At 36.9% G+C, this 12,479-nt stretch overlaps 1 protein-coding gene across 1 annotated transcript in view; it reads right to left on the reverse strand.

The window, feature by feature from the left end:
• Positions 1 to 12,479, reverse strand: part of Wrn (WRN RecQ like helicase) — a 106,899-nt gene that overhangs the window by 46,609 nt on the left and 47,811 nt on the right. Inside the window, exons 15-19 of the mRNA XM_090353947.1 lie at positions 11,245 to 11,312; positions 10,691 to 10,799; positions 8,746 to 8,814; positions 5,864 to 5,946; positions 4,514 to 4,620 (exon numbers count right to left, since the gene is read on the reverse strand). Of these exons, the coding sequence (XP_090210073.1) occupies positions 4,514 to 4,620; positions 5,864 to 5,946; positions 8,746 to 8,814; positions 10,691 to 10,799; positions 11,245 to 11,312 (436 nt within the window). The remainder of the gene's footprint in view (positions 1 to 4,513; positions 4,621 to 5,863; positions 5,947 to 8,745; positions 8,815 to 10,690; positions 10,800 to 11,244; positions 11,313 to 12,479) is intronic.

Raw genomic sequence — 12,479 nt, forward strand, 5'->3', positions numbered from 1 at the left:
GTCTCACACCTCTCGTATTAGTGAGCCAAGTGGCTGAGATCTGAGGATGAGCAGTTGGAAGCCATGGGTATGGAAAGCTTATGATTATTTTATTTATTTTTGTCCATCCTGGGACTTGACCTCAGGGCCTTGGCTGCTGTCCTTGAGCTTTTTTGCTTAAGACTAGTGCTTACACCACAGTGCTACTTCCAGTTTTCTGCTCGCCTAGCATGCATGAAGCCCTGGGTTCGATTCCTTGGTACCACATACACAGAAAAAGCCAGAAAGGGTGCTGTGGTTCAAGTGGCAGTGCACTAGCCTTGAGCAAAAAGTGTCCAAGGACAGTGCGTGCCTAGGCTCTGAATTCAAGTTCCAGGACTGGTAAAAAAAAAAAAAATGTTGCTCTTGCCACTAAAGGATAGAATATAGTAATTAAGTATTTATAGAAACAATGGATGTCCACATCAAAAATAAACTAAGCCTATCTCTTAACTCTGTGGTGTAACAAAAATTTAGAAACAAGGAGTCAGGCACTGTTGGCTTACACCTATAATCCTAGCTTCTAAGGAGGCTGAGATCTGACAATGGCAGTTCAACCAGCCAGGGCAGAAAAGTCCATGAGACTCTTGTCTTCAATTAATTACCCAAAGATAAAGAAGGAAGGAGAGTTCTGGCTCAAGTGTTAGAGTATCAGCCTTGAGCAAAAATGCTCAGGGAAAGTACCCAGGATTTAAATTCAAGACTTAGGACTGGCACAAAAAAAAAAAAAAAAAAACAAGTTTACAAATAAGAGTGAAGCTTAAAATAATACAGAAAGAACTGGGCACAGTGGCTCATACCTGTAATCCTAGCTACTCAGGAGGTTGAAATCTGAGGATTAAAGGTTCAAAGCCAGCCCGGGCACAAAAAGACCTGAGACTCGTATCTCCAATTAATCACTAGAAAATGGGAAGTGGGGCTGGGCTCAAGGGGTAGGGTGGTAGCCTTGACCTGAGAGCTCAGGGACAGCATCCAGGCCAAGTTCAAGCCCCATGACCCATAAAAAAAAACAAAAAAGAAGATTATGTGAAAGATCAGTTACTATTTAAGTTGCAAGCCTGTACTTCTTTGATAATAATCAATTTTTATATAAGATATATACTGTGAGTTCGCAAAATTAAAGTTGATCTCAATCAAGTATTTTAATAGTCCAACACTTTCCATCTGCTGCAAAATTTGGGTCATGCTGCTTCCTCTCTCATCTCTATAATACACATAGCTTATGTATTCACATCCTCCTTCTAAATGGGTAGGAAGAAAGCAATACCAACAATCATGTCTCACCAATTACAAGTATTTGAGTCTGATGAATTGCCTCAAGGTTTTAAAATAGCTGACCACAATAATTTAACTGGAATTAAAGCCACAACACCAAAAACAGTGAGAAAAATGATAGCTCTTCAACCACCAGGTGGCATTTCTTATCAATTTGCTAACACAGGATTCTTGAGTACAATACATATTCAAGTATCTGTGAGAGTATGTGTGTGTGTTTCCTCAGTCACTGAACCACAAACATTTGGCCCTGAAGGAACAACTCAAGAAACAGCCTACGCTTAATCATCCCCCAAAATGAAAAAGATCCAATTACATCCACAGCCAGATATAAAAAAAAAAAAAGATTTAATTCCACTTTAGAAGTGTTTAAGAACGACAGAAGATATTTAAAATTCCTTTAATACAATCCTTCCACAATCAAAAACCTAGGAAGGGATTAGGACAAAAACCTTCATTTCCAAAAACTTATTTTAAGCCATTTAATGGAAATTTCCATTAATGGAAATCAATCCTCCAGAGCACAGTCTAGTGAGTAATACCATGGAAATCTTGTCTGCACTACATGCACTGTTAACATTATTAACCCTTCTGTATTATTTGTACTATTCCATATGCCAGATGGACCATGGGAAACCTAAAAGCAGAGATTATGTTTCACACATTTTCAAATACTTTTGTTTACAAAAGTTAGTTCTCAGCTGGGAGTTTGGCCTAGTGGTAGAGTGCTTGCCTAGCATGCACCAAGACCAGGGTCCAAGTCCTCGGTGCCACATACATAGAAAAAGCAAGAAATGGTGCTGTGCCTCAAGTGTTAGAGCTCTGGCCTTGAGAAAAACCCAAGGACAGTGCTCAGGCCCTGAGTTCAAGATTAGCAAAGAAAAAAAAAGTTCTCTTAATCTGAACATTTATGATCAGAAGTCTTTCATTCATTCATACATTATTTAAATTCCTCTGGTTTGCATGTGAAGCTTCCCTGAAAAAATGTTCACGGGTTACTTCACCAATGAGGTAAATACAAATAATCATAGTAAAGCCCCCAGTTGAAAATAACCCAAAAGTTCTTCAGCAGGTGAATGGACAAACTTTGATATACCAACACTTTGGAATAGGAATGTAGCAACAAAAATAATCCATTTCTTAAAAATATGTGACAATTTGGATAGTATTTGAGAAATTAATGCCCAGTAAATAAACTGTCAATAAACTGTCAGCCTGAGTGCAGTGTCTCACACCTGTAATCCTAGCTACTCAGGAGGCTGAGAGGTGAGGATCTTGATTGAAAGCCAGCCAGGGCACTAAAGACAGAGAGACTCTTAGCTCCAATTAATCACTAGAAAAGGAGAAGTGGGGCTGTGGCTCAAGCACTAGGATGTAGCCTTGGGTTGAAGAGCTCAGGGACAACACCAAGGCCCAGGGGTAGAGCAGGTGGTAGCCTTGAGCTAAAGAGCTCAAGGACAGCGCACAGGCCCAGAGTTCAAGCCCCATGACCCACAAAAAATTAAATTAAATTTAAAAAAGAGGAGCCTCAAGGAACCTTGTGAAAATTGGCTTTGGTTGCAATAGGAACAGTTACACAAATCTATATGTGTGATAAGACATATACACATACATAGAAATAAGAACTTTAAAAACAGTGAAATATGAATAATCCTGGAATAATGGACAAATGTCACATTCCTAGTTGTGATATTGTACTACAGACATTCATAAATTAACTATAGGGAAACTTGTTTTTTTTAATTTTTTATGAATCTTTTAATTTTTCAAAATAAAAAATGCTGCCAATTTGAGCAATATGTGTAAAATATACCACTTCTGTGATCATTCATATAAAAATTTTACTTTCACTGGGTATCAGTGGCTCCTGTCTATAATCCTAGCTACTCAAGAGGCTGGGATTTGAGCCAGCCTAAGCAGGAGAAAGTCTGCTAGATTCATACCTCCAATTCACCACTGAAAAAGCCAGAAGTGGGAGCCAGGAGTTTGGCCTATTGGTAGATTGCTTGCCTAGCATGCACAAAGACAGGGGTTTGATTCTCTGTACCACACACATAGGGAGAAAAAAAAAAAAGCCGGAAGTGGTGCTGTGGCTACAGTGGTAGGGCCCTGGCCTTGAGAAAGCCCAAGGACAGTGCTCAGGTCCTGAGTTCAAGCCCCAGGACTGGCAAAAAAAAAAGCCAGAAGTGGAATTCTATGCTACCATCAGAATGAATGACATCACCCCATTCGTAAGAAAATGGAAAGACTTGAAAAAAATTGTATTAAATGAATAAAGTCCTAAAGGAACATAGGCTCTCTGGTTTCCCTCATTGGTGATAATTATTACATATTTATGATTCTCCTAACAGAGAACCACAATATTTCAAAAGCTGTGTGTACATAAGGTCATACTGGATGAGACTAAATGAAATGAACTCAGGGTTAATGAAACAAGAGGTTTATCTTTGTGATTGCTGTTCTTAATGTACTATGTAAAATTATTCCCCCCGTCTCTTCCACTTATTGTTAATCTCATGAGGTTACTGTATTTGAATATGTATACCAGTATACTGTATACACACTTATTAAAAATAGGGAATTATTTAAAATAGGGAATGGAAGGGGAAAACAAGATGACTGGGAGGAGGAGGGGGAGGGAAAGAGGGACAAAAACATGAGGAGGGATATCAAGTTTCAAGAAATAATGTACCCACCACCTGACAAATGTAACTGTAACCCCTCTATACATTATCCTGACAACAAAATACAATAAACAAAAAAAAGAGAAAAAAAAGAAACATGATATTTTATTACAGGATACTAATATAGGAATTCATTTTATTATTTATTATTAGATTTATAGTGATTAATAACATCCAACTGTTATAGGTGTGTGTGTGTACAAGAAAACACAGACATAAGAAATAGCACATTCCTGAGATGAAATATAATCCTCTTCAAGATAGATCAAATCAAGTTCCATATATTGTTTAGTACAACATATGAAGTTTTATACCACATCCTCAAGGTATGAACCTCAACTTCACATGAAGGTGTTGCCAAGCCTGTTCAGAAGAATGCTTCAAAAAATGTCATGTCAACCTTCAAAAAAACTCTTATTAGAATTTTTAAAAATCTTTCCCTGGTTAGATCATCCATATGCCCTTTCATAGAAGTCTTTGGCTTTTGACCATGTCCCAGTTCTTGATGTTACACTTACTTAAGAAAGCTTACTTACCAATGGGAGTGCTGCCTTTAGGGAGCCCAATGACCTATAAGAACTTCTAAATTCATGCCCCCACTCAGAAACACAGTGAGCCTCATCCACAGCAATAAGTGTGATACCTACAAAACAGAAAAACATATAAATGGGGAAAATAATTCCAAAATAAAAAATGGCCACTTAAATCGACATTGTCATCTCCACTTAAGATTATATAAATCTTTAGAAAAGGATGATAACCAAATCCAAGAATTTAAATCATATAAAAATATAAGCAGAACACCAAGTAACACCAAAACTTGTTACTGAAAATATGAAAAGGGAAGATAAAAAGAAAATCCTATCCCCAAAATAATTAATCCAAAAAGGGTTTGAAGCATGGCTAAAGTAAGGTAGAGAGTATCCATCTGAGTTCAAACCTCATTAGAGCCCCTTATCTCCCCCCACAAAATCAAAGTATCCAGCCACAAACTTAAAATAACAAAACGTCTAACTCATGCCTGTAATCCTAGCTACTGGGGAGGCTGTGATCTGAGGATCATAGTTCTAAGGCAGCTTAGGTAGTTTATCTCCAATAAACTATCAAAAAACAGGGGCCGGGAGTTTGGCCTAATGGTAGAGTGCTTGCCTAGAATGCATGAAGACCAGGGCTCAATTCCTCGGTCCCACATACGTAGAAAAAAAAAGTCAGAAGTGGTGTTGAGGCTCAAGTGGCAGAGCTCTAGCCTTGAGAAAATCCAAGGACAGTGATCAAGCTCTGAGCTCAAGCCCAGGACTGGCAAAAAAAAAAAACACTATCAAAAAACACAGAAGTTGAATGTAATTAGAGATTCCCTCCTTGAACAATTGTTTGTTAAAGCTGTCATTTAAAATATGATGTAAACATAAGCCATATAATTAATGATTGTTGTTCTTAAGGTACTATGTTATCTCTCATCACTTCTACTGTCCCTTGGTTATCTCATATTGTTACACTATCTCACTTTGTTACCTGATATATCAGATATATTTGTATTTGGTTATCTGAAATTGGATAGGGAACGGGGGGGGGGGGGGGGGGACAAGATGAGGGGTGGGGGAGGGGGGAAGGGAAATGGGGACCAAGACATGTGAAAGGGTATCAATGTATGGGAATTAATGCACCATTTATCTGGCAAATATCATGTAACCCTTCTATTAATTACAATAAAAAATATATATATAAAAAAACACAAGTAGAGCTGTGGCTCAAGTAGTGGAGCACTAGCTATAAGAAAAATAAGTTCAGAGACAGTGCCCAAGCCCTGCATTCTAGCCCTAAGAAAGGCACAATAAATAAATGAGGAAATCAGTAAATATTTACAAAGGTTTTATTTGATCACTTACCAATCTTAGCCTCAAGTTGCTGAAGTAGGTCCAAATTACCTGAGCAAAATTCTGGAGTTATATATACAATCTGGTACTTGCCTCTGTAAAGACAAACAAACTTACAAAAAGAGATTGGGTGGGGGGAGACATAATATAATGAAGGAAGCAAGGCACTACAATGAGGTACAGCCCTGCTTAGCATGCATGAAGCTCTGAATTCAACCCTTAGTACTGAAAGAAAAGATTAATAAAAAAATGGGTGTGGTGGGGGAAGAAGGGGGGAAAAAAAGAAGTCAAGTAAGTATAAAGTAAGTATGCATTTACCTTTAGGCCTAAGACAGTATTCTAATTATACAGGAAAGTACAAATAACCTCTAATGTCAGACTGCTCAGGTTTGAACTGTTTGACTTCTTATGAGCAAAGTGATCTAGGAGACCAACATCAGTATAATTGTTCAAAGCCAGTTTGCACACCAAGTGCAAGAGGCTACATCTCAAAATAAACAGAAAAATCTAGATTGGATGTGTAGCACAAGTGGCCAACCATAAGGTCCATACCCTCAGTACTAGAAAGAAAAAAAAAAGGGAGGAAGGGAGGGAGGGAGGGAGAGGGGGAAGGAAGGGAGGAAGGAAGGAAGGAAGGAAGGAAGGAAGGAAGGAAGGAAGGAAGGAAGGAAGGAAGGAAGGAAGGAAAGAAGGAAGGAGAGAATGAAAATGCCTGTCATTTAAAGACTTGTATAAAAATGTTCACAGTAGGTCTGGGAACATAGCCTAGTGGAAGGGTGCTCGCCTAGCATACAAAGCTCTGGGTTTGATTCCTAGGTACCACATACACAGAAAAAGCTGGAAGTGGCACTGTGGCTCAAGTGACAGCGCTAGCCTTGAGCAAAAGGATAGTGCCTAGACCCTGAGTTCAAGTCCAAGACTAGCAAAAAAGAAAAATGTTCACAATAGCTGTATTTCTAATAGCATAAAACACAAATAAGCATCAAGACAATGAATAAACAGACAGTAATATATCTATATAATACCATCTATTTGCTAATAAAAATCAGTTAGTAGGGGCTAGGAGTTTGGCCTAGTGGTAGAGTGCTTGGCTAGCATGCACAAAGACCCGGGTTCAATTCCTTGGTACCATATACATAGAAAAAAGCCAGAAATGGTGCTGAGGTTCAAGTGGTAGAGCTCTAGCCTTGAGAAAGTCCAAGGGCAGTGCTCAGAGCCTGAGCTCAAGCCCAGGACTGGAAAAAAAAAAAAACTTAAAAAAAAATCAGTTATTAATAAATGTAATAATGTAAATGGATCTCACAATAATTATACCAAAGTATTTAAACCAGACAAAAATAAGGAACGTGGGCCGGGAGTTTGGCCTAGTGGTTAAGTGCTTGCCTAGCATGCATGAAGACCCGGGTTCGATTCCTCGGTACCACATACATAGAAAAAAGCCGGAAGTGGTGCTGAGGCTCAAGTGGTAGAGCTCTAGCCTTGAGAAAATCCAAGGACAGTGCTCAGGCCCTGAGCTTAAGCCCAGGACTGGCAAAAAAAAAAAAAAAATAAGGAACGCATAATAAATAATTCATAAACAATTTTAGAAAATCCAAACTAATTTGTAGTGACAGAAAGTAAATCAACAGTCAATGGTGGCAAAGATTAAAAAAAAAAAAGGAACACATTAAGAAAGTCTGATTTACCAGGGGGACCAGTTGCTCACATCTAGCTACTCAAGAGGCTGAGATCTGAAGATTATGATTCAAAGCCAACTGGAAGAGAAAAATCTACAGAATCATATCTCCAACAAGCTACAGAAGAAAAGCCAAAAGTGGAGTTCTGGCTCAAGTGGTAAAGTGCTTACCTTCAAACAAAAAGGAAAAAACAACAAAACAGCAGCCAGGTCTTGAATTCAAGCCCCAGTACAACACCAAAAAAAAAAAAAATAGAAAGTGATACTTATTCATTCCCTAGACTATGATAGATTTATAGTTGAAAATAAACATTTACTAAATTAGATCTTTTCATTATGTCAATAATGGTGATGCAAATGTTCACAAAAACCAAAACATCTTCGCAAAAAGAGTATTATAGGACTCTTCACATTAGTTTTATTAGTAGTGCCCTACACAACTAGAAATACCTACATGTCTATCAGTAATGAAATATAAAAATATGCTATACAACATTCATATACTAAATTATCACTAAGAATTTAAAACTACACTAAGGATATATGAAACAACATGTAAAAATTCCAAGAGCACTATGCTGACTGACAAATCCTTACATAAAAGAGTTCTACATGAAATTCTAAAGCATACAAGGCCAAATAAAACTATAGTAAAAATAACATTGGGACAATCGTTTGCTTAAGGATAAAAGATGGAAGGAATAGAATAAAACAGACATTAAGAAATTTTATATAAAGTGACAGCAATATAATCATTTGTATGCATTTCTCACAACTCAGTACATGTATTATGTTTATATACATACATATATACATACATTAACATATATGACTACCTTGTATACACAGGAGATAATATTTTTCTTAGGAACTATGTTATGATAGCACTAGTGAGGTAAGAAATCTAGAAACCAGTCTGTATTTAGTCACAATGCTCCACAAATGGCAAATTGTCTCTGGGCTTGTTTTCTTATGTATGTAGATCTCTTCTAAGCAGAATTTGAAGATTCCATGACTACAATGCTTATCTTACAGCCCAAGATGTTCTTAAGTTTAAAAAATGTAAATTTTCTATGCTATAAAAAGTACTATTAAAAAGTACATTTTTCAAATATAAATATTCTATGCTTGTACAGTGAACAAAATTTTTCACATACAAAATTCTCTAATATACCATAGACACATGACCACATAATCAGAAACCATATAAAATACTCACAATATGACATCTTGCAAAACATTTTTTGATTGCGATGATCCAAGGAAACAGGCTGAAATATTAGACATTCTATAAGAAGAAAACAAAAATTATAGAGTTCTATATATACTGCAAACGTAGCCAGGCATCAGTGGCTCATGCCTGTAATCCTAGCTACTCAGGAGGCTGAGATCTGAGGATCGTGGTTCAAAGCTAGCCCAGAGGCTAGGAGTTTGGCCTAGTGGTAGAGTGCTGCCTAGCATGCAAAAAGACCCAGGTTCAATTCCTCGTTCCACATACATACATAGAAAAGGCCAGAAGTGGTGATGTGGCTCACATGGTAGAGCTCTATCCTTGAGAAAGCCCCAGGACAGTGCTCAGACCCTGAGTTCAAGCCCCAGGACTGGGAAGAAAATAAATAAATAAATAAATAAGCTAGCCAAGGCACAAAAATCCATGAGCCTCTTATTTCTAATTAGCCACCAGAAAACTGGAAGTGGTGCTGTGGCTCAAGTGGTAGAACGCTAGCCTTGAGTCAGGGCTCAGGGACAGTGCCAAGGCCCAGAGTTCAAGCCCCACAAATAAATAACTAATAAATTTCATTCTTATGTGAAAAGGAATAAAAATATAGCACTGTGTAGTACTCTTCTTTGCAATCCACATTTTGTATCTTATTATTTTGATAAATTCTTTCAAGTTCAATGAAAAGGAAGTTTTAGGGTCAGTCTCTCAAAATGACATCAAAACATGTTGAAGAGTATTTCACATATTAAAAACTAAGAAAAAATTTCTTCTGACACCTAGCTATTCAGGAGACTGAGATCTGTGGATCAAGGTTCAAAGCTACAGTGAACAATAAAATCTACAAGACTCTTTTCACCAATTAACTACCAAAATGCTGGGGAAGAAAAGATATGACTCAGCTGGCAGAATTATGCCCGTAAGCCTAAAAGCTTAGCGACAGCACCCAAGCCCTGAGCTAAAACTCCAGGGCCAGCACCAATAAATAAATAAGTAGATAAATAAATAATAAATTACTAGACTTTTCCTAGCAGAGGTGCACAATAGCTCAAAAACTATGTGCATATGGCCATATAGGATGAACCTAACCAAAATGAACTACAGGACAAGGAAACAAGAGTTTTGTCCTTGTGATTGTTGTTTTCAACACTATGTAAGGTTACTGCTTTAATTGGTTTTTCTTTTCTTTTTATTTTTTTTGTTGTTTTTTTCCCCTCCCTGTATGGTTTATCTCCGTTGTTGTACCTGGTGTACTGTTTATTTGAACCAGGAAAGGAAAGGAGGAAAAGAAAGATGATTTGACAAAGGACAATGGATAAACCAGTATACCAGCGATATTCACAGGACAATATGTTGGAAATGAACTTTTGCAACTTGGGAGAGGGTAGGGAGAAAAACATGTGAAGAAGGGGTAACAATAGTCAAGACGTAATATACTCACTTCCTCATGAATGTAACTGTAATCCCTCTAATATATCACACTGACAATAAAATTAAAAAATAATAAAAATAGTAATAATAAATTTCTATATATAAATTCCAGTTACACTAATAACAAGTATAGGTAAACAAAAGAAAAAATTGTGAAAGTCAATATAAGCTGAAAAACAGTAATAATTCTTTTAGAAAGTTATGAGATCTTCCTAGTAGCCTGGAGTTAAAAGAAATCTCAAGAGATTAGATAAGCTCTTCCACTAAAGTATTACTTATTACTAATAAAAAAGGCATCACTTCCAGAAATCTGTTACTGTGAACTACATTTCCACTTAAGATTCAGATATCAATCAGATATGATGACACAGGCTTATAAACCCAGCACTCAGGAAAATAAGATGGGAAGAACACAAGCTCAAGGCTAGCTGAGGCAACAAAGGGACAGTCTCAAAAAGAAAAAAAGAAAGAAAAAAAAATAGAGCAATGATGTGGGAATGAAAACATTACTTACTGAAGTTGGAGTACTTGGTCTTCCATCAGAGAAATAAGAGGCGAGATTACAATGCCAATCTTGCCTACGTAAACAGGAGGATACTGGAAGCACAAACTCTTTCCATATCCTTAGAACATTCACAAAAATAAAAACAAACCCTTAATACTCAAATTTCTTCTTGCAATGTACTTATATAATATAAAAAACAATACTAACACACCTTTTTTCTTAAATGGAAGAATAAAGTTGAACATTTATTTCTTGTTTCTTCTCTTCTATATTTTACACAATTTATAAATATAAATATTTTGAGAATGTAATGAAAGTTTAAGCACATAGAACCTTTATGTTTTACTTTACATGAATAAAAGTATTTAGGGGCCAGGAGTTTGGCCTAGTGGTTGAGTGTTCGATTCCTCAGTACCACATACATAGAAAAAAGCTGGAAGTGATGCTGAAGCTCAAGTGGTAGAGCTCTAGCCTTGAGAAAAGTCCAAGGACAGTGCTCAGTCCCTGAGCTCAAGGCCAGGACTGGCAAAAAAAAAAAAAAAAGTATTTAAAGTCAAACTTACCAGTTGACATGACAACAACATTGTCTCTTCTTTCTTCCAATACAGAATAAATAACTTTCCACTGCACCCTTGAAGGTAAAAAACAAAAAGCTATTTTATTTTATTAATAAGAAGTCCAGGGCCAGGAGTTTGGCCTAGTGGTTAAAGTGCTTGCCTAGCATGCATTAAGACCCGGGTTCGCTTCCTTGGTACCACATACATAGAAAAAAAGCCAAAGTGGTGCTGAGGCTCAAGTGGTAGAGCTCTAGCCTTGAGAAAGTCCAAGAACAGTGCTCAGGCCCTGAGCTCAAGCCCAGGACTGGCAAAAAAAAAAAAAAAAAAAAGTCCAGTGCACAAGTTAAAATCCTATTTAATTGCTCACTTGCACTCTAGAGCAATCCCTGGAATTTTTAAATAAAGGACAACATCAATCTCTCATTCAGGCTGAGAGGTATGTATTAAATTTTATTACTTGTATCTCAAGTGTAAAATGAATTCCAAGTACCAGGAAAAATAAAAGAAATGAACTTTGGTAAAAATTAAAAGTACATACAGATGGTATATGAAATAATAGAACAAAATTATAATAATGACTCAGGTGGTGGGTACACAGACATCCATTTTCTTTAAAAACCTTTTACCTTTACGTTTCTTAGAATTTTTTCTGAATAAAATGTCAAGGAAATATCAATTAAAGAGGTAGTCCTCCATACTGATACTAACCTACTCTTCTGTAAGTGTTGCTTACATACCATATTGTTTATCAAGTTTCATTGATCTGTACACTTCAGCACACTGTTTTATATACAGGATATATTTAAATTTTAACTTTTAAGACTGGAAAAAGGAATGAAATGTTTCAATGAATTCTACCCTAATTTCTCAAAACTAAAAAATCTCCAATGAGAATTTTACTAATTTCATTCAAATTCACTGGCTACTCATCTACATTTTACACTTAAAAATGTACTCATCAGATTTTAAAGCATATTGAGTATATGATATAAATAAAATTATGTCTCAAAGTATTTTTTTTTTTGGTGGGCCATGGGGCTTGGACTCGGCCTGGGCGCTGTCCCTGAGCTCTTCAGGTCAAGGCTATGGTGGCATGTCCCTGTGAACCCCAGTGCAGGGAAAGCGCAATGGCTTGCAATAGTGGCACATGACAGAGGGAAACACAAACTGGAAGATTAAAACCAAGACAGTCCCAGGCATATTTCAACAAAAACAACACAGTCAGGTACCCGGGGTTCACA

The sequence above is a fragment of the Megascapheus bottae genome, chromosome 20 (assembly GCF_031878675.1).
Source record: "Megascapheus bottae isolate mThoBot1 chromosome 20, mThoBot2.hap1, whole genome shotgun sequence".
In the NCBI taxonomy this organism is placed as follows: Eukaryota; Metazoa; Chordata; class Mammalia; order Rodentia; family Geomyidae; genus Megascapheus; species Megascapheus bottae.